At 43.7% G+C, this 22,682-nt stretch overlaps 1 protein-coding gene across 2 annotated transcripts in view; it reads right to left on the bottom strand.

Moving 5' to 3' along the window:
• RPGRIP1L (RPGRIP1 like) overlaps positions 1 to 22,682 on the bottom strand; it is a 451,841-nt gene that overhangs the window by 121,823 nt on the left and 307,336 nt on the right. For both annotated transcript variants that reach the window (XM_063945288.1, XM_063945289.1), the window contains one exon: positions 10,384 to 10,490. In XM_063945288.1, the coding sequence (XP_063801358.1) occupies positions 10,384 to 10,490 (107 nt within the window). The remainder of the gene's footprint in view (positions 1 to 10,383; positions 10,491 to 22,682) is intronic.

Here is a 22,682-nt window from a genome sequence, read left to right as displayed (position 1 = left end):
ATCACTAAAACCAGCACTGTTGGTGTGCCTTGAGGACCGTGGTTGGGAATGCCTGCTCTAGAGGAAAAGGAAAAGATGAGAGCATCCTTTTAGGGATCTGAAACTTCTTATCAGGATTAATCCATGGTTCTTCAAGCAGTGTATTCAATTCCTTTGACGCAGGAAAAGTGACTGAGGACTTCTTTTTTACATTAAAATAAGATTCCTCACACTCCTCTGACACCTTATCAGGAATATGCAGAACATCTCTGATAGCCTCATTAAGAGCCTCTATTCCCTGTGACAGAGCTGCATCCCCACCCTCTGAGTCCACCTCCCCCTCCTTCATGTCTGACCTGTCAGCGTCAGAGTCAGACTGCAGGATATGGGCCAGAGATCGCTTTTGCGGACTAATGGGAGGGGATTGAGACGCTGTCTTGGGGACTGAGTCTCTGTTCATAAACTCATGAGTTTATGAACAGAGACTCAGTCCCCAAGACAGCGTCTCAATCCCCTCCCATTAGTCCGCAAAAGCGATCTCTGGCAAAGTCTCCTTTATAGCTTAAAACATCACAAGTGCTAGTCAAGCCTTTTGTGCCAGTTCTTTACGGGGGATCTTAGCAGGACCCCCCCAGGAGGGTCCCGTATGCCGTGCCCGTGGTCAGCTGCACTTTGAACCGGGCACCCCCCTAGCGGGGCCCCCGGTTTGTACTCATCACCAATGTCACCTTCAGGCAGCGTTAGGGGTGTGTGGTGTGCTGCGGCCGTGACAGCCAAGGCGCAGTGCCCCGCTGAACAACAAAACCCTCAGGACGGTGGTTCTGCAGCGGGGAAGCAGCTCTGCACCTCGTAAGGCAGGTGACTGCCTCCCCCCCCCCCCCCACCAACTCCTACGGCGAAGGTATGCTGTTGCCCAGACAGCATACCAAAAATAAAAGTTTAAAATGAAATTGAAGAAAACTCTCTGGAGCTGCAGAGATGTGCATCATCTCCTGAGGGCACTTTTTTCTAAACTGCCTGTGGGAGGGTACATAGAGGGGAGGAGCCAGCACACCCAGTTGAAGACAGTTAAAGTGCAGTGGCTCCTTTGGACCCCATCTATACCCTCTGGGCACAGAATCTAACTGAGGTCTGGAGGAGGGGCATAGAGGAAGGAGCCAGTGCACACCCATAGGAAAAGTTCTTTTTAGGTGCCCATGTCTCCTGCGGAGCCCGTCTATACCCCATGGTCCTTACGGAGTCCCCAGCATCCTCTAGGACGTAAGAGAAAGTATATTTACTTAAAAAGATACTGTACCTACGAAATTATTTCAACTTCGTGTAAATAGCACAGAGCACAGTTGATTTAAATGGATCTGTAACAATACTAAAAGGTAGCACCAGCTAAGGGGTTAAAAAGGATTTTAATATTCACTGATAAACAGAACACAGGAACAATTACTTCTGATGTGAAGGTCATAGAGGACCTAATTCTGAAACGCATGCAAAGCTGGTCGCATCTAGGACCCTATTCAGTAAGGATTGCAAATTCTGCTTTTTATCAAAATTTGCAATCCTTAGTCTCACATGCTGGGAGCCGCCCATCGCAGGGCAAGGCTGCTCAGCATGCTAACTGCTGCCCCTCCTCTCCCTCCACGACCACGCACTAACTGCGATCGCGCCGCAGGAGGGCTGCTGCCATCTTTTTGATCGGGTGGTATTCAGTGTGCCGGCTGTTGGGATCCCGGTGCTCAGTATACTGGTGCTGGAATCCCGGCATACCGACAACTATTCTCCATCTTGGGTGTCCACGACCCCCCTGGAGGGAGAGAGAATAAACAGTGTGGCGCGCGTAGCATGGTGAGCGCAGTGAGCCCGCAAGGGGCTCATTTGCGCTCACCCAGCTGCCGGTATGCCGGCGTTGAGGATCCCGGCGCCGGTATGCTGGCCACCGGGATCCCGGCCACTGGCATACCATACTACACCCTTTTGATCGGAGCGGCTGCGTGTGATGTCACGCAGCCGCCTTGATCACGCCCACGACATGCCCCCCGTTCGGAAGCCCGCCGCACCTGCACCGCCCCATCTCTGCCTAGGAAATGGAGTGTTGCCACCCACCTCCCGCGAACGCCTCTGCCTGATTGACGGATGAACGCAAAACTTCCGGTTTGATCACAATTTGCAATCCAACCTGAATTAGGCCCTTAGTATGGATTTTAAGAGCAGCTACGAGGGATTCTTAATCTCAGGGTATTATTGGGCGGCAACTGAACATCTGCATGTAAGGGAAGCAACCCATGGATGTGTTGTAGGCACGCAGCCAGAATTGCAACCTATTCTGAATCGTATTTATGTCCCGTGTCTGCCATTTTCAGTAGTATATTCTACAGCAAGCAAGGAGTAGAAGTAAGTGCTGTTAAAAGGAATAGGGATAGGAATTGAGAGATCCCATAGATAAGAACTGCAATTGCATTAAGAATGACTCAGATTCAATAAAGATACATGAGTTAGGTTAAAGGCGGGCGAGCTACAAGATCCAGTGTACCAAATGTACCATAAACCTCTTAAAACAGAAATATTCACACATTTAATGGTATAAAAATAATTCATTTGGGGGATATTTTGGTATAGAGTTGGCATTAATGCAAACTAAAATTGTTTACACTCTTACTAACTTCCTCTATACCCATGGTCCAATTGGAACAGAATAGACCTACAGTGCATCCGGAAAGTATTCACAGCGTTTCACTTTTTTCAGTTTGTTATGTTACAGCCTTATTTCAAAGTGGAATAAATTCATTTTTTCCCTCAAAACTCTACACACAATCTAACAAGAACACACGTAAACATAATAGAATGATAAAATCATGGGAACGCAATGTCCTCCAAAAGGATTCAGAGAATAGATTTATGGGTAAGCACAAAATTCCTTTTTTTCTCATCAACTTTGGGGGACCTTGGGAAGGTACATGTAGACACTGACTGATGTGGACAAAACCTTCATTTCAACGCTGGCATCTTTAGTAACAAAGAATTTGGTAACTGTATAGACAGAGGGCCAAGTGCTGCCAGGCACAATAATTTTACTGAATAGCTTTGCTATGCTGGTGCTCTGGTAAAGTGGCATGTTATCTGGAATTCAAGCTACCATAGGGATCTATGACTGCTGGATTGTAGCTTTAATCCATTGTGCCATCATATGTTTCAAGGTCAGCCATCCACTCTTGTGTGTATTACAAAGAACAAGGATATTCTTTGCAAGAATGAAAAGCTATATACAGTAGACTCTAATCATATTCAAGAGATAGAGATTTCTAGATTCTGGTTTCTAGCTCTTGTCCCAAAACAAAGGCTTGAACAAAAGCTTGGTGCATGAAAGCTCTTGTGGAAGACCATATAAGATGACCTGCATGATTGGGAAGCCAGTTCTGACACTTGTCTAGCTGACGCAATAGCCAGAAAAAGACACTTTCCAGATTAGAAACTTAAAATCTGCAGTTTTAAGAGGCGTGAATGGCAATTTCTGAGTACGTGAAGGGGCAAGTTTAGGTTCTACGGAACAACAGGTGCTGTATCATAGGGTTTTTGAATGTGGAGGACTGCTGGGAAGATCTGAACCTCAGGAATAATAGCCTATACATATACCCAAAACCTGGACCTTAAGAAATACTTATTTCTAGCCACAGCCCAAGACATCTTGTAAGAAGGACATGAGGGGTTCTAAATTAAAAAAAGGATGTGGTCTTCCACACTCTGTGGTAGTTTTTGAGAAAACCGATTTCCTGGCCCTGGTCTGAATGACCATGACAAACAGCCCCTTAATCCAAAGTATCATGGACTCCACAGCCATGTTATGTCTTGGTGGTAAAATTTATCCTGACTCAGAAGGTCCTCTCTTAGTGGCAGTCTTCAAAGTTTCTTCCAACATACAAAGAAATTAGGTTGCGTGGATTTGAGGAAAAGGTTACAATATTTGGTACTTGCATTTTCCACCTAGAATGCCTTAATATCCATAGCTCTTGTTTGGTACTGAACAACTTTGTGGTTCAGCTGAGAGGCCAACCTGTTGGACTCTGGCTGACATGATCTTTCCACATTCTGGTTAAAGAATTTCCGTATGATGATTCTTGACTCCCCAATTAAATCACTTTTGCAAACTCTGGAAAGCGGCCATTTGGTTTCCAATATATACACGAATATGCTTCAGTCCCACTATTCTGACCCGTTGTCTTCTATTAGAAATAAATGGGAATCTGACCTGGGACCAATTTCGTACGAGATCTGGGAAGGAGCTTTATGCTCTCCACGATTAGCTACCACTACCTCTAGATATCAGCAAATCCAATTGTTTATTGTGCACAGAGTGTATATGACGCCGGTGCGATTAGCCCGCATAGGCGGTACTCACTCGGCCAGATGTCCAAAATGTGGTGATTTGGGTGCTGCTTTTTGGCATATTATCTGGCTTTGCCCTGAGATGGTAATATTCTGGTCTGGTATTATCAAAATCATAGTGTCGACTGGGATTCCATCGGTAGTGTGTACCCCGGTGGTGTGTGTGTTGGCAGCCTTGGAGGAAGAAGCCCTGGATGCTCCTAGCAAAATATACTTGATCAATCTATGTGCTCTTGCCAAGGTGTGTGTTGCTCGATTATGGCTGGCTAAGGATGCTCCTACTGTACAATCTTGGGTCTCGCTTGTTAATACAACAGCCGCCCACGAGAAGTATGTATACATGGCCAGGAAGGCGGGGAAGAAGTACTATGACATATGGGGCAGATGGCTCAGCTCTCCTAACTCGACGAGCCATAATGACTGACACTTTCCATTCTGTGTCTAATACAGGAGTGTGAGGGGAGGATGAGCCACGCTTCGTGGAATGTGGGTGGAGTTATGTGAGAAGGATCTATATTAGCTATGGGACTGTCCCTTTCGTGTATCACCCCTGGGGCCCGCGACCGACCACATACTTACCTATACTTGACGTTAGTGATGTATAATTATATACAAGTGGCGGATCGGCTGTCTGGAAGTATTTGAATGATATATCTGATTAAGTCAATTTGATGTGTCATTTCTTCTGACTCACGATGGTATATTCGAGAGATAAGCCTGCACGTCTTATTTGCTATGACTGTAATGTAGTAATGTTGTGAATTGGGAATCTGCGCATTCCCTTGCTTAGCACATTATTTTGTTCTTTCTATTTCCCTCTTTCTTATCTTTTTCTTTTCTTTTTGTTTAGCCGATTAGTGGTTTTGTTTTTTTGTTTAAAATACAAATGTAAAATCAATAAAAAAAATATTGGATTGAAAAAAAAAGAATTTCCGTATGGAGCAAACATTCCCTTGGATAAATGGCATGACAGCTTCCCATGTCTACTCCAAAATCAATGCCACAGAGGTTCACAATTCCTTTATCACCAATGGGTTCCTGGTCCCCTTGGTGGATTATGCAAGTCACAACCATGGCATCGTCCAATTCCATATGAATAGGTTTGCCTCTCTTGAAGCACTGGGTCTGAAGCATGGTGATAACAAGGCTGTGAGATTGAGAATGTTTATGGGTAGTTTTGCCTGCACTGTGGTTGGAAGTTCCACGTCACCACTAACAATCCCTGCAGGTGGACATCTGTTGTCACAGTAATTGCTTTCACTAAACCCAGTGAATGCAGTCTTTTCTCTTTGCTGGAATTCAAGCTACCATAGGGATCTATGACTGCTGGATTGTAGCTTTAATCCATTGTGCCATCATATGTTTCAAGGTCAGCCATCCACTCTTGTGTGTATTACAAAGAACAAGGATATTCTTTGCAAGAATGAAAAGCTATATACAGTAGACTCTAATCATATTCAAGAGATAGAGATTTCTAGATTCTGGTTTCTAGCTCTTGTCCCAAAACAAAGGCTTGAACAAAAGCTTGGTGCATGAAAGCTCTTGTGGAAGACCATATAAGATGACCTGCATGATTGGGAAGCCAGTTCTGACACTTGTCTAGCTGACGCAATAGCCAGAAAAAGACACTTTCCAGATTAGAAACTTAAAATCTGCAGTTTTAAGAGGCGTGAATGGCAATTTCTGAGTACGTGAAGGGGCAAGTTTAGGTTCTACGGAACAACAGGTGCTGTATCATAGGGTTTTTGAATGTGGAGGACTGCTGGGAAGATCTGAACCTCAGGAATAATAGCCTATACATATACCCAAAACCTGGACCTTAAGAAATACTTATTTCTAGCCACAGCCCAAGACATCTTGTAAGAAGGACATGAGGGGTTCTAAATTAAAAAAAGGATGTGGTCTTCCACACTCTGTGGTAGTTTTTGAGAAAACCGATTTCCTGGCCCTGGTCTGAATGACCATGACAAACAGCCCCTTAATCCAAAGTATCATGGACTCCACAGCCATGTTATGTCTTGGTGGTAAAATTTATCCTGACTCAGAAGGTCCTCTCTTAGTGGCAGTCTTCAAAGTTTCTTCCAACATACAAAGAAATTAGGTTGCGTGGATTTGAGGAAAAGGTTACAATATTTGGTACTTGCATTTTCCACCTAGAATGCCTTAATATCCATAGCTCTTGTTTGGTACTGAACAACTTTGTGGTTCAGCTGAGAGGCCAACCTGTTGGACTCTGGCTGACATGATCTTTCCACATTCTGGTTAAAGAATTTCCGTATGATGATTCTTGACTCCCCAATTAAATCACTTTTGCAAACTCTGGAAAGCGGCCATTTGGTTTCCAATATATACACGAATATGCTTCAGTCCCACTATTCTGACCCGTTGTCTTCTATTAGAAATAAATGGGAATCTGACCTGGGACCAATTTCGTACGAGATCTGGGAAGGAGCTTTATGCTCTCCACGATTAGCTACCACTACCTCTAGATATCAGCAAATCCAATTGTTTATTGTGCACAGAGTGTATATGACGCCGGTGCGATTAGCCCGCATAGGCGGTACTCACTCGGCCAGATGTCCAAAATGTGGTGATTTGGGTGCTGCTTTTTGGCATATTATCTGGCTTTGCCCTGAGATGGTAATATTCTGGTCTGGTATTATCAAAATCATAGTGTCGACTGGGATTCCATCGGTAGTGTGTACCCCGGTGGTGTGTGTGTTGGCAGCCTTGGAGGAAGAAGCCCTGGATGCTCCTAGCAAAATATACTTGATCAATCTATGTGCTCTTGCCAAGGTGTGTGTTGCTCGATTATGGCTGGCTAAGGATGCTCCTACTGTACAATCTTGGGTCTCGCTTGTTAATACAACAGCCGCCCACGAGAAGTATGTATACATGGCCAGGAAGGCGGGGAAGAAGTACTATGACATATGGGGCAGATGGCTCAGCTCTCCTAACTCGACGAGCCATAATGACTGACACTTTCCATTCTGTGTCTAATACAGGAGTGTGAGGGGAGGATGAGCCACGCTTCGTGGAATGTGGGTGGAGTTATGTGAGAAGGATCTATATTAGCTATGGGACTGTCCCTTTCGTGTATCACCCCTGGGGCCCGCGACCGACCACATACTTACCTATACTTGACGTTAGTGATGTATAATTATATACAAGTGGCGGATCGGCTGTCTGGAAGTATTTGAATGATATATCTGATTAAGTCAATTTGATGTGTCATTTCTTCTGACTCACGATGGTATATTCGAGAGATAAGCCTGCACGTCTTATTTGCTATGACTGTAATGTAGTAATGTTGTGAATTGGGAATCTGCGCATTCCCTTGCTTAGCACATTATTTTGTTCTTTCTATTTCCCTCTTTCTTATCTTTTTCTTTTCTTTTTGTTTAGCCGATTAGTGGTTTTGTTTTTTTGTTTAAAATACAAATGTAAAATCAATAAAAAAAATATTGGATTGAAAAAAAAAGAATTTCCGTATGGAGCAAACATTCCCTTGGATAAATGGCATGACAGCTTCCCATGTCTACTCCAAAATCAATGCCACAGAGGTTCACAATTCCTTTATCACCAATGGGTTCCTGGTCCCCTTGGTGGATTATGCAAGTCACAACCATGGCATCGTCCAATTCCATATGAATAGGTTTGCCTCTCTTGAAGCACTGGGTCTGAAGCATGGTGATAACAAGGCTGTGAGATTGAGAATGTTTATGGGTAGTTTTGCCTGCACTGTGGTTGGAAGTTCCACGTCACCACTAACAATCCCTGCAGGTGGACATCTGTTGTCACAGTAATTGCTTTCACTAAACCCAGTGAATGCAGTCTTTTCTCTTTGCTATGCTGTGGCTATAGTCAAGATGTGGGTAAAATAATATTTTGTTAATATGAAATGTAGATACCAGCTTTAGTAGAAAAATTGGATTAGTTCTTAGAACAACTTCATCCTCCTAGATATTTACAAAAAGTCCTTGAACAAAACTGCAAGTAGACTTGTCTGGCAGAACAAATTGCTGCTATAAATACTAACTTCCATGCCATCCATCTCTAGTGGACTTCCAAATTGGTACAAACAGAGCATACAGCACTAGAATTAGGTCCCATGGGGCCACAAAGGACATAATAGAAAGGAGGAAGTTCCTCTTCACCACCTAGAACAATAACTGATCAATTGTGGTGAAGCTAATTTAGCTTGTAAGAAAATAAAATTAATGCTGGTACTTGTACATAGAGTATGGATACAACTACTGTAGTTCCTTATGGAGTCTATCCTCTAAAAAAAAATCAAGGAAATTTGGAATGGTTCTGAAGCTTTAGCTGCATATATTTTAGTATGATACCATGAAAATAAATTCCTTTCCAAAATGTAATAAACTGTAAAAGAGTATCTTTGTCTCAATCTGCATGCCAACACATTTAATGGAGGAGGAGGATTATATACTGTAGATCAGAGGTTCTCAAACTCGGTCCTCGGGGGCACACACAGTGCATGTTTTGCAGGTCTCCTCACAGAATCGCAAGTGAAATAATTAACTCCACCTGTGGACCTTTTAAAATGTGTCAGTGAGTAATTAATACACCTGTGCACCTGCTGGGTTACCTGCAAAACATGCACTGTGTGTGCCCCCGAGGACCGAGTTTGAGAACCTCTGATATAGATCATGGTTCTTCCTAAAGGAAGGCCACCGCTGTTCAGCAACTGTATGAAATTTTTGTAAGAGTCATAATGGAATATCTAGAGCAATGTCACTGTGGGCTTTGATGACCATCAGTGTGCTTATAAAGCTAAGAGATCCATAAAATATACCAATCTGGTAGTACTTCATAACATTCTCTCACATTAAGAAAATAAGAATTCTTATGTTAGGATTTTATTTGCGGACCACAACTAAACCTTCAATACTATTATCCCGCACATTTTTGATTAATATATTAAATTAGATCAGCTATAGTGTTGAAATATGTAAATAGCGGTTGGAACTTTTGTCAAACTGTCCCCAGTTTGTTAGAATCAGTGGTAAACCCTAATCTGAAATTACAGTCAGTACTGGTGTCCCCCAGGGACGTGGTTTAAGCCTGTAACTTTATTATTTGTATACTTCTGATTGTGTTTTGTCATCAAAGTCAAACATGATTGTAAAATATGCCGATGACACCACTGATGTGGGCTTAACTAGCTATGGAGAAGAAGACACATATAGGGCTGTGATCCAGCACCTTGTAAAGTGGGGGAGGCAGATTATCTAATATTTCAGATGACCTCACTTGGACTTCTCATATTCTTCTGCAGTGGGAAAGGCGCAGCAACGCCTCTTCTTTCTACGTAGGTTTCGTACTGCAAGTTTTCCAAGAATTATATTATTACATTTTTATAGATGTTATTGAGAGCACACTGACAAGCGTGGTATGGAAATTGCTCCCAGGTACAACATAGTTCTATTTATAAAGTAGTCCAAGCTACAGAGCAGGTGATTGGTCAATCACTACCTCGTTTAGAAGATATCTACTTAAAAAAGGAGTGTGACAAAGACAAATACAATTATAGCAGACAATAATCATGCTTGCCATCATTTTGAGTATTTACCATCGAAAAGGTGACTAAGGAGTATTATAACATGCAGAAGTAAATTTAGGAATAGTTTCTCTCCACCTGTGAATTAAGCTTCGATAAAACTAAAAGAATAGGCACGGATGACCCAATCATTCATTTTATTGGAAAATTATTGTTACTACAAGATCTCTGAAGCCAGTTCCATTAAAGTAATTAGAATGTGTGTGTCTGGCAGTATAGAGCTGCCACAGAGTACTGCTTAAGATGCTTTAAGTAATTCGGACTTTGAAGTTCCACAACACAGCCTAATTATGTTTGTGCACATTCACAACATAGTGTGGAAATATTTTATTTGTCCTAGCTGGTTACAATGACGTCTCATTAAGGTTTTGCGCAAGGGACAATCGTATGGCAGTTTTTTTCCCCGCTATATATAAATATAAGTTCAATGTGTGAAAGAGTGAAATTACCTTTGTGAAATATCCGAGTCTGTTCTGAAATGCGTCAAGTTGATGCTTTTGTTCTAGACAACGCAGCTGGAGCTTCCTATTCTCTTCATCAAGTTTCTCAGCTTGCTCTTTAAGAAAAGAGAACAACATCAATGTCACTGGTTACAGTAGTTACACTGTACTTAAAATGCAATTAAAATGACATGCATAGGATAAATGGATTTTATTTTAGACTAATTATTTCAAATGTCTGTGACGTGTTACTTGATACAATCGTCATAAATGATAGAAGTTTCTCTCCTGTCAAGGTTTCCACATCTTGAAAGGCTGAACGGTGATATAAATTAATACATAGCTCTATATAAAAAATGAAGAACAGCGCCTAGGCTAATCCTAAATTTAGACACACAAAGTGAAATATATGATGAATGTGATGATGGGTGGCAGCTCGTGCCCAGTAAATAGATAAAATGTAAAAAATGAAGTGCAATAGAGCGCCTACTGGTGTTTAACAGGATTCTGGATTTATAGGATTTCTATATAGCCAGTTCACCATGTGAAAAGTGCAAAGTGTAAGTTAAGAAGGATTGACTTAGCTTCCTTGGGAACAGCTTCAGTCTGATGACACTTTTAGGACATGTAAAACAGAAATAAAAACCAACATAGTGTATACTGTTTGATTATATACAGTGTTCAACACTTTAGGGACCTTGCTAGTCCCAATATGGGTAAATAAGCTGGATGGTAGGTACTATTTCCAGTACACAAAGGCTGGACGAATTTATAAAACAAACAATTTAATATAACAAATCCTGAAGTAAATGTAGGTAGCACACGTACAAGAATAAAATTGTATATACAGCTTATCTGTCCACAAACGGAATCACCAGGTGAGCAACAGCCCAATCCTATTGGTGGATATTAAAAATGTCCCGAAGCAAATGCAGGTAACATACGTACAAGATATAAAAATAAATACAGCTTATCTGTCCATTCAGAGAAGTCACGGGTGAGTCATAAGTCCCGGTCCCGACGCGTTTCGTCCTGTGGCATAGGACTTCATCAAGGGGATGCATGGTGGGAACATAGCAGGGTATTTATGAGGTTGATCATTAGTCACATGACCAACAGGAAGCAGACATCACTTCCTGTGATGACTGAAAGTATATGCTATTACATTTTCAATATCTCTATTTAAACATTAGTATTGGTGTAAGCAGATAAAAACCACATATCTATTAAGAGTGTCAGATCAAGGAACTCTATTTGTGTTTGATCATGTTTTTCAGTGAATTTGGGCAAAAAATAGAATATTGGAATGACCGGAGATGACGTCATCAGATATTGGTATTCTTCTTTATTTAATACATTGCAACTAGCTTTGCAAATTTACTGATGGGAAGCTGGGAGGAAGAACATATCTATTCCAACAATCCATCTCTTAATCAACTGATATTGTACAAAAGATATATAGATGATATCATTATAATCTGGGATGGCACTGAATCATCCTTCTTGGAATTCTTCAGGAATATATCTATTAATCAATACAATTTGAAATTCACTGAAAAACATGATCAAACACAAATAGAGTTCCTTGATCTGACACTCTCTTCAAAGGAATCTAAAATCACCACCTGCAACCACATCAAAAAAGTAGACACCAATAGTTATTTGCACTTCAAGAGTTGTCATCAACAGAGCTGGAAAACCAATATTCCGTACTCCCAGTTCCATCGGGTTAAAAGGAACTGCAGCCAGAAAGAGGACCAAGACATCCAACTAAAAATATATGCTGAACGCTTCATAGAAAGAGAATATCCAGAGGAAGTGATTGAAAAAGCCCTTTTGAAAACTAGGACCACACATGAACCACCACAAAAGACAGAAGTTGAAGCGACAGAGAGAAGGATCACGGCCCCCAACCTATAGTTGCCACGAAAAACTCATCCGTCAGTCCCTGAATAAACACTGGAACATCCTAATGATGGACAGAGTTTTAAAAGATATCCTGCCTACAAAACCCCAAGTGGTCTATAGAAAAACAAGTAACCTTAAGGAGATCTTGGCACCAAGTCTTTTGAAGTCCACCACATCCAATCAACACAAGTTATGTCATGGCTGTTTTAAATGTGGAAGTTGCAATATCTGCAAGCTAGTACACCGCAATCGGAAAAAGTTTTCTAACAGTGATAACTCTAAGGAATATACCATAAAGCATTTTGTAAACTGCAACTCTGTAATGGTGGTCTATCTTTTGGAGTGTCCATGTGGACTTAAGTACGTCGGCAAGACGAAGAGAGTTCTCAAGCTACGTATTCAGGAACACGTAAGGAACATCAAAAATAAAGTAACCACACATGCAATATATAGGCATTTTCATGAAGTGCATCGTTCTAACCCTGAAGATATGACTTTTAAAGGTATCGAAATTGTTAATCTTGGAGAAAGAGGTGGAGACATTCTTAATAAATTATCTAAACGTGAAATGTTTTGGATATTCGAACTCAAGACACTTGCCCCCCTTGGTTTTAATGAAGGGTTTGAGATTGCACCCTTTTTGTAATTATCCACCCCCATTTTTTAAGTCTCCTCACTTCCAGCCACATACTCAGATATATGGTTTTCCTATAATTCACTTTATTACACCTTCACCGAGTTGAGATCATTAACCAATATTTATAACTCCATTCTGCAAACTTTTTTATTGTATTTTTATTGTATCTTTATTTATAATATGTATCATTACACTAAAAATTGTTTTAATTATTTTTAGATACAAACGATTCGTTTATTGTCTTCCTGTGTATTAATTCTCAGCCAAAATGGCCGTGCGTTCCACGGCGCCACTACCAACAAAATTTTATTGGGCTAAAGCATTTAAAGATGGCCGTGCGTTCCAGGACTTTTAAATCTCTATCCTACTTCAGCCGGACTCATAAGAGATACTCCTCAGCGGGAAGTGACGCGGCGGCTGTAACATTGTGTGTCAGCTTGAACTATACCCTCTAGTTTCCGGTGGAAGTGACGTTTGCGGTTCACGCCGTGTGTCACAGGGCGCACGACCGCTCTATACAGCGCTGGGCGGAAGTGACGTCATGCGGCTCAAGATGCGGTTCACAACCGCTACAGAGCCGTTTAGCACAGAAAGCCCTCGTTTTTATATGTTCAACTTAATAGATATGTGGTTTTTATCTGCTTACACCAATACTAATGTTTAAAACAAGATTTTACTTACCGATAAATCTATTTCTCGTAGTCCGTAGTGGATGCTGGGGACTCCGTCAGGACCATGGGGAATAGCGGCTCCGCAGGAGACAGGGCACAAAAGTAAAAGCTTTAGGATCAGGTGGTGTGCACTGGCTCCTCCCCCTATGACCCTCCTCCAAGCCTCAGTTAGGATACTGTGCCCGGACGAGCGTACACAATAAGGAAGGATTTTGAATCCCGGGTAAGACTCCTACCAGCCACACCAATCACACTGTACAACCTGTGATCTGAACCCAGTTAACAGCATGATAACAGCGGAGCCTCTGAAAAGATGGCTCACAACAATAATAACCCGATTTTTGTAACAATAACTATGTACAAGTATTGCAGACAATCCGCACTTGGGATGGGCGCCCAGCATCCACTACGGACTACGAGAAATAGATTTATCGGTAAGTAAAATCTTATTTTCTCTGACGTCCTAGTGGATGCTGGGGACTCCGTCAGGACCATGGGGATTATACCAAAGCTCCCAAACGGGCGGGAGAGTGCGGATGACTCTGCAGCACCGAATGAGAGAACTCCAGGTCCTCTTTAGCCAGGGTATCAAATTTGTAGAATTTTACAAACGTGTTCTCCCCCGACCACGTAGCTGCTCGGCAGAGTTGTAATGCTGAGACCCCTCGGGCAGCCGCCCAGGATGAGCCCACCTTCCTTGTGGAATGGGCCTTGACAGATTTAGGCTGTGGCAGGCCTGCCACAGAATGTGCAAGTTGAAATGTGCTACAAATCCAACGAGCAATCGTCTGCTTAGAAGCAAGAGCACCCAGTTTGTTGGGTGCATACAGGATAACAGCGAGTCAGTTTTCCTGACTCCAGCCGTCCTGGAAACCTATATTTTCAGGGCCCTGACAACATCTAGCAACTTGGAGTCCTCCAAGTCCCTAGTAGCCGCAGGTACCACAATAAGCTGGTTCAGGTGAAACGCTGACACCACCTTAGGAAGAAACTGGGGACGAGTCCGCAGTTCTGCCCTGTCCGAATGGACAATCAGATATGGCTTTTGTGAGACAAAGCCGCCAATTCTGACACTCGCCTGGCCGAGGCCAGGGCCAACAGCATGGTCACTTTCCATGTGAGATATTTCAAATCCACAGATTTGAGCGGTTTAAAATGTGATTTGAGGAATCCCAGAACTACGTTGAGATCCCACAGTGCCACTGGAGGCACAAAAAGGGGGTTGTATATGCAATACTCCCTTGACAAACTTCTGGACTTCAGGAACTGAAGCCAATTCTTTCTGGAAGAAAATTTACAGGGCCGAAATTTGAACCTTAATGGACCCCAATTTGAGGCCCATAGACACTCCTGTTTGCAGGAAATGCAGGAATCGACCGAGTTGAAATTTCTTCGTGGGGCCTTCCTGGCCTCACACCACGCAACATATTTTCGCCACATGTGGTGATAATGTTTTGCGGTCACCTCCTTCCTGGTTTTGACCAGGGTAGGAATGACCTCTTCCGGAATGCCTTTTTCCCTTAGGATCTGGCGTTCCACCGCCATGCCGTCAAACGCAGCCGCGGTAAGTCTTGGAACAGACCTGGTACTTGCTGAAGCAAGTCCCTTCTTAGCGGCAGAGGCCATGAGTCCTCTGTGAGCATTTCTTGAAGTTCCGGGTGCCACGTCCTTCTTGGCCAATCCGGAGCCACGAGTATAGTTCTTACTCCTCTACGTCTTATAATTCTCAGTACCTTGGTTATGAGAAGCAGAGGAGGGAACACATACACCGACTGGTACACCCACGGTGTTACCAGAACGTCCACAGATATTGCTTGAGGGTCTCTTGACCTGGCGCAATACCTGTCCAGTTTTTTGTTCAGGCGGGACGCCATCATGTCCACCTTTGGTCTTTCCCAACGGTTCACAATCATGTGGAATACTTCCCGATGAAGTCCCCACTCTCCCGGGTGGAGGTCGTGCCTGCTGAGGAAGTCTGCTTCCCAGTTGTCCACTCCCGGAATGAACACTGCTGACAGTGCTATCACATGATTTTTCGCCCAGCGAAGAATCCTTGCAGTTTCTGCCATTGCCCTCCTGCTTCTTGTGCCGCCCTGTCTGTTTACGTGGGCGACTGCCGTGATGTTGTCCCACTGGATCAATACCGGCTGACCTTGAAGCAGAGGTCTTGCTAAGCTTAGAACATTGTAAATTGCCCTTAGCTCCAGTATATTTATGTGGAGAGAAGTCTCCAGACTTGATCACACTCCCTGGAAATTTTTTCCCTGTGTGACTGCTCCCCAGCCTCTCAGGCTGGCATCCGTGGTCACCAGGACCCAGTCCTGAATGCCGAGTCTGCGGCCCTTTAGTAGATGAGCACTCTGCAGCCACCGCAGAAGAAACACCCTTGTCCTTGGAGACAGGGTTATCCGCTGATGCATCTGAAGATGCGATCCGGACCATTTTTCCAGCAGATCCCACTGAAAAGTTCTTGCGTGAAATCTACCGAATGGAATCGCTTCGTAAGAAGCCACCATTTTTCCCAGGACCCTTGTGCAATGATGCACTGACACTTTTCCTGGTTTTAGGAGGTTCCTGACTAGCTCGGATAACTCCCTGGCTTTCTTCTCCGGGAGAAACACCTTTTTCTGGACTGTGTCCAGAATCATCCCTAGGAACAGCAGACGTGTCGTCGGAAACAGCTGCGGTTTTGGAATATTTAGAATCCACCCGTGCTGTCGTAGAACTACTTGAGATAGTGCTACTCCGACCTCCAACTGTTCTCTGGACCTTGCCCCTATCAGGAGATCGTCCATTTTCTTTGAAGAAGAATCATCATTTCGGCCATTACCTTGGTAAGGACCCGGGGTGCCGTGGACAATCCAACCGGCAGCGTCTGAAACTGATAGTGACAGTTCTGTACCACGAACCTGAGGTACCCTTGGTGAGAAGGGCAAATTGGGACATGGAGGTAAGCATCCCTGATGTCCCGGGACACCATATAGTCCCCTTCTTCCTGGTTCGCTATCACTGCTCTGAGTGACTCCATCTTGATTTGAACCTTTGTATGTAAGTGTTCAACTATTTCAGATTTAGAATAGGTCTCACCGAGCCGTCTGGCTTCAGTACCACAATATAGTGTGGAATAATACCCCTTTCCTTGTTGTAGGAGGGGTACTTTGATTATCACCTGCTGGGAATACAGCTTGTGAATTGTTTCCACTACTGCCTCCCTGTCGGAGGGAGACGTTGGTAAAGCAGACTTCAGGAACCTGCGAGGGGGAGACGTCTCGAATTTCCAATCTGTACCCCTGGGATACTACTTGTAGGATCCAGGGGTCCACTTGCGAGTGAGCCCACTGCGTGCTGAAACTCTTGAGACGACCCCCCCCACCGCACCTGAGTCCGCTTGTACGGCCCCAGCGTCATGCTGAGGACTTGGCAGAAGCGGTGGAGGGCTTCTGTTTCTGGGAATGGGCTGCCTGCTGCAGTCTTCTTCCCTTTCCTCTATCCCATGGCAGATATGACTGGCCTTTTGCCCGCTTGCCCTTATGGGGACGAAAGGACTGAGGCTGAAAAGACGTTGTCTTTTTCTCCTTTATACGGCAATACTTCCATGTGCCGTTTGGAATCTGCATCACCTGACCACTGTCGTGTCCATAAACAACTTCTGGCAGATATGGACATCGCACTTACTCTTGATGCCAGAGTGCAAATATCCCTCTGTGCATCTCGCATATATAGAAATGCATCCTTTAAATGCTCTATAGTCAATAAAATACTGTCCCTGTCAAGGGTATCAATATTTTCAGTCAGGGAATCCGACCAAGCCACCCCAGCGCTGCACATCCATGCTGAGGCGATCGCTGGTCGCAGTATAACACCAGTATGTGTGTATATACTTTTTAGGATATTTTCCAGCCTCCTATCAGCTGGCTCCTTGAGGGCGGCCCTATCTGGAGACGGTACCGCCACTTGTTTTGATAAGCGTGTGAGCGCCTTATCCACCCTAAGGGGTGTTTCCCAACGCGCCCTAACTTCTGGCGGGAAAGGGTATACCGCCAATAATTTTCTATCGGGGGAAACCCACGCATCATCACACACTTCATTTAATTTATCTGACTCAGGAAAAACTACAGGTAGTTTTTTCACACTCCACATAATACCCTTTTTTGTGGTACTGTACTTGTAGTATCAGAAATATGTAACACCTCCTTCATTGCCCTTAACAAGTAACGTGTGGCCCTAAAGGAAAATACGTTTGTTTCTTCACCGTCGACACTGGAGTCAGTGTCAGTGTCTGTGTCGACCGACTGAGGTAAAAGGACGTTTTAACGCCCCTGACGGTGTTTGAGACGCCTGGACAGGTACTAATTGGTTTGCCGGCCGTCTCATGTCGTCAACCGACCTTGCAGCGTGTTGACATTATCACGTAATTCCTTAAATAAGCCATTCATTCCGGTGTCGACTCCCTAGAGAGTGACATCACCATTACAGGCAATTGCTCCGCCTCCTCACCAACATCGTCCTCATACATGTCGACACACACGTACCGACACACAGCACACACACAGGGAATGCTCTGATAGAGGACAGGACCCCACTAGCCCTTTGGGGAGACAGAGGGAGAGTTTGCCAGCACACACCAAAAACGCTATAATTATACAGGGACAACCTTTATATAAGTGTTTTTCCCTTATAACATTTTAATATATATAGTCATATCGCCAAATAAGTGCCCCCCCTCTCTGTTTTAACCCTGTTTCTGTAGTGCAGTGCAGGGGAGAGCCTGGGAGCCTTCCCACCAGCATTTCTGTGAGGGAAAATGGCGCTGTGTGCTGAGGAGAATAGGCCCCGCCCCCTTTTCGGCGGGCTTCTTCTCCCGTTTTTCTGAGACCTGGCAGGGGTTAAATACATCCATATAGCCCCCAGGGGCTATATGTGATGTATTTTTAGCCAGAATAAGGTACTATCATTGCTGCCCAGGGCGCCCCCCCCAGCGCCCTGCACCCTCAGTGACCGCTGCTATGAAGTGTGCTGACAACAATGGCGCACAGCTGCAGTGCTGTGCGCTACCTTATGAAGACTGAAAAGTCTTCTGCCGCCGGTTTCTGGACCTCTTCACTTTTCGGCATCTGCAAGGGGGTCGGCGGCGCGGCTCCGGGACGAACCCCAGGGTGAGACCTGTGTTCCGACTCCCTCTGGAGCTAATGGTGTCCAGTAGCCTAAGAAGCCAATCCATCCTGCACGCAGGTGAGTTCACTTCTCTCCCCTAAGTCCCTCGATGCAGTGAGCCAGTTGCCAGCAGGACTCACTGAAAATAAAAAACCTAACAAAACTTTTACTCTAAGCAGCTCTTTAGGAGAGCCACCTAGATTGCACCCTTCTCGGCCGGGCACAAAAATCTAACTAACTGAGGCTTGGAGGAGGGTCATAGGGGGAGGAGCCAGTGCACACCACCTGATCCTAAAGCTTTTACTTTTGTGCCCTGTCTCCTGCGGAGCCGCTATTCCCCATGGTCCTGATGGAGTCCCCAGCATCCACTAGGACGTCAGAGAAATAGAGATATTGAAAATGTAATAGCATATACTTTCAGTCATCACAGGAAGTGATGTCTGCTTCCTGTTGGTCATGTGACTAATGATCAACCTCATAAATACCCTGCTATGTTCCCACCATGCATCCCCTTGATGAAGTCCTATGCCACAGGACAAAACGCGTCGGGACCGGGACTTATGACTCACCCGTGACTTCTCTGAATGGACAGATAAGCTGTATTTATTTTTATATCTTGTACGTATGTTACCTGCATTTGCTTCGGGACATTTTTAATATCCACCAATAGGATTGGGCTGTTGCTCAGCTGGTGATTCCGTTTGTGGACAGATAAGCTGTATATACAATTTTATTCTTGTACGTGTGCTACCTACATTTACTTCAGGATTTGTTATATTAAATTGTTTGTTTTATAAATTCGTCCAGCCTTTGTGTACTGGAAATAGTACCTACCATCCAGCTTATTTACCCATATTGGGACTAGCAAGGTCCCTAAAGTGTTGAACACTGTATATAATCAAACAGTATACACTATGTTGGTTTTTATTTCTGTTTTACATGTCCTAAAAGTGTCATCAGACTGAAGCTGTTCCCAAGGAAGCTAAGTCAATCCTTCTTAACTTACACTTTGCACTTTTCACATGGTGAACTGGCTATATAGAAATCCTATAAATCCAGAATCCTGTTAAACACCAGTAGGCGCTCTATTGTAATACATAGCTCTAATAAGCTTGATAATAAATATGTTAATGACAGCACAGCTACTGTCATGCTTTAGTGTCGGAAAATTGGATTTTTATACTTCAGTTAAATCCTCAGATTTGTTTTTTTGGGGGGTGGGGGTGGGGTGGATGTGAGACCTGAGGATATAGGATCTCCTCTCTAGAACACTGACATTTCACCAATCAGAATCAGCTTTATTGGCCAGGTATACTTGCGTATACTAGGAATTTGTCTTCGGTTTGCTATACAACAGCCAGGTAGGTAACAGGTAAGCAGGTGTGTGTGGGGGGAGGGGGGGGGGGGGGGGCAAGTATACTAAAGGGGTTAACACCTCCCTCTTCCATACAAATGTTTTTCTAACCAATCCCCACAGGACCATAGCCAGATTAAGGGGGGGGGGGGGGGTGTGTGACCCAGGGGATACTGTACCCCCCAGAGAGCGCACTGACATCACTAGTTCTCCCTCTTCTGCAGCAGCAGAACCAGGCAGCCAGAATGCGAGAAGGACAGTATGCAGTTCAGGCAGAGACACAGGAATATCAGGTATCATGACGTACCGATGGAGCTTCCTGACCAGAGGAGGGATAGGAAGGGGAAAAGGCACTGTATGTGACCCATGAATCCCAGCTTCACCTCCTCTTCTGTGTTGAAATACCTTTCTTATCAATTAAATATTTCAACACAGATGACGCCAATCATATAATATTAGGGAGTCTAGGAGCAGAGCATTTTGTCCCTACTGGAATGGGTCATGTTGGGGGTTATGCACAATCTAATATACAGTGCCTCCCCCTGGGCTCCAATGTCTTTAGTGCCCCGGGCCACTCAAGGCTTAATCCGGCACTGCGCAGGACAGAAAAATAAAAATAAAGGAAATTAATCAGGATAACAAGGGTGGGCGTGGTTGCCCTAATGCATTCTCAAAACAGGATTTAACAATTATAAAAATCTAGTTTTCAGTGAGTTAAAAAACAATAAAATATATTTAAACAGTTTCTCAATCAACCCTGGGGTATCCCAATGTTGAACCTCCTGGAGGGCACATTCACAGAGCAGTACTGCACTACATCTTACGTATAAAACAGACATCAATAGCCACTAGCGGCTAGAATTCTGTGTCATTTCAACAATAAGGGCATTCCGGTGAAAGGTAGGCAATATAAAATATCATTGTTTACGGTTATCTCCTCAAACTTCACTTGCCAATCTTGGGTCAGAGTTGGACATCAACTGGAAATATTCCACCTGTCCCCTCCTACTGCTAAGCTTTAAGAGCTCAATTTCGACTATCTGTGGCATTCATCGGCTATGAAATATTTGGTATTTGGGAAATTCTAGAACTAACAGTTATTTTAAAGTTTGTTTAAAGTTAATTATGTTCCTCCTTTACAGTACATTGAAGACAACCTAGCTCAGTGGACACCCAGCTGTACTTCCTGGTTTGGTAGAATCAATTTTATAAAGATAAGTACTTTGACCAGACTGCTCTATTTATTCCAAACATTACCAATTGCTTTATAAGCTCCCTTTCTCAGAATTCTTCAATTGCTATGTAGTAACTTTGTGTGGCAGAGGAATAAACCTCGTAACTGCAAAGCTGGTCTTGCTAAACCTTCCGTTAATGGTGGCCTTGGCCTACCCATCTTTGAAAGGTACTAGAAAGCCACACAACTGTGCCACAACATGTTTTGGCAAGTAAATTCAGGATGTAAAAAATAAATAAAAATGGATAGAACTTGAAAGTGCTTTGATCAGAGATCAGCAATTGGATTCCATCCCTGGCTTCCCGCACAACTGAGACCAGCCTCAGTGCATGCAGTTCCGTGTGTAAGGTTAACTTTGGCAGTATGGGATAGAGTGAACAAGAGAATGGACTTGGCGCCCAACCAATCTCCTTTGACGATGATTTGAAGATGCTTTTGCGCTTACTGGTGTCCTTGGGCTGCAGCTGCTATTATGAGATTTTCACACATTTCATGGGATTCAGGTCTCCCCATGACAAAATAACTGGTAATAAATGTATAAATTGCAGCATGTCATGATGTTTGGGTACATTGGTTCACTCAGAACAACCGACCCATACCCGGGACAATATAGAGGATTTATCCATAGCAGATCCCACCACAGTCCCCTGGGTGGAGCATATCTGTTCTGCCCACCTTTATCACAAACTCTTCGGCATCTCTCCTTCCTTCCCCTCTCCTTACCTCCCCATCACACACTACATAATGATGGTGTATAAACTGCAAAATTAAAACTTCAGCACATATACACTATTTGAAAAGAGAAAGTACTTTTCTAGGTTTAACTGTGTGTTTTCTCTTTTCAGATACAGGCCTTCAAATAGATGATGTTCTGTTCGTTATCATAGACTGGCCACTCACAATATTGTTATCAGTTATTGCCAATCTTTGTTTTAGTTTCTCAATGGTTAATATATGAGACATTGGGGGTAATTCTGAGTTGATCGCAGCAGGAATTTTGTTAGCAGTTGGGCAAAACCATGTGCACTGCAGGGGAGGCAGATATAACATGTGCAGAGAGAGTTAGATTTGGGTGGGTTATTTTGTTTCTGTGCAGGGTAAATACTGGCTGCTTTATTTTTACACTGCAATTTAGATTGCAGATTGAACACACCACACCCAAATCTAACTCTCTCTGCACATGTTATATCTGCCCCCCCTGCAGTGCACATGGTTTTGCCCAACTGCTAACAAAGTTCCTGCTGCCATCAACTCAGAATTACCCCCATTGTCTCCATTGCTTTATGACATTTGCAAAATTTAGTAAAAGTAAGGACAGAAGACCACTTGGCTACCTGTAACATCTGGCCA

Source organism: Pseudophryne corroboree, chromosome 11, assembly GCF_028390025.1.
Source record: "Pseudophryne corroboree isolate aPseCor3 chromosome 11, aPseCor3.hap2, whole genome shotgun sequence".
NCBI classification, from domain to species: Eukaryota; Metazoa; Chordata; class Amphibia; order Anura; family Myobatrachidae; genus Pseudophryne; species Pseudophryne corroboree.
Note: the sequence above shows the minus strand (reverse complement) of the source record. Positions and strands in the feature narration are given on the sequence as shown.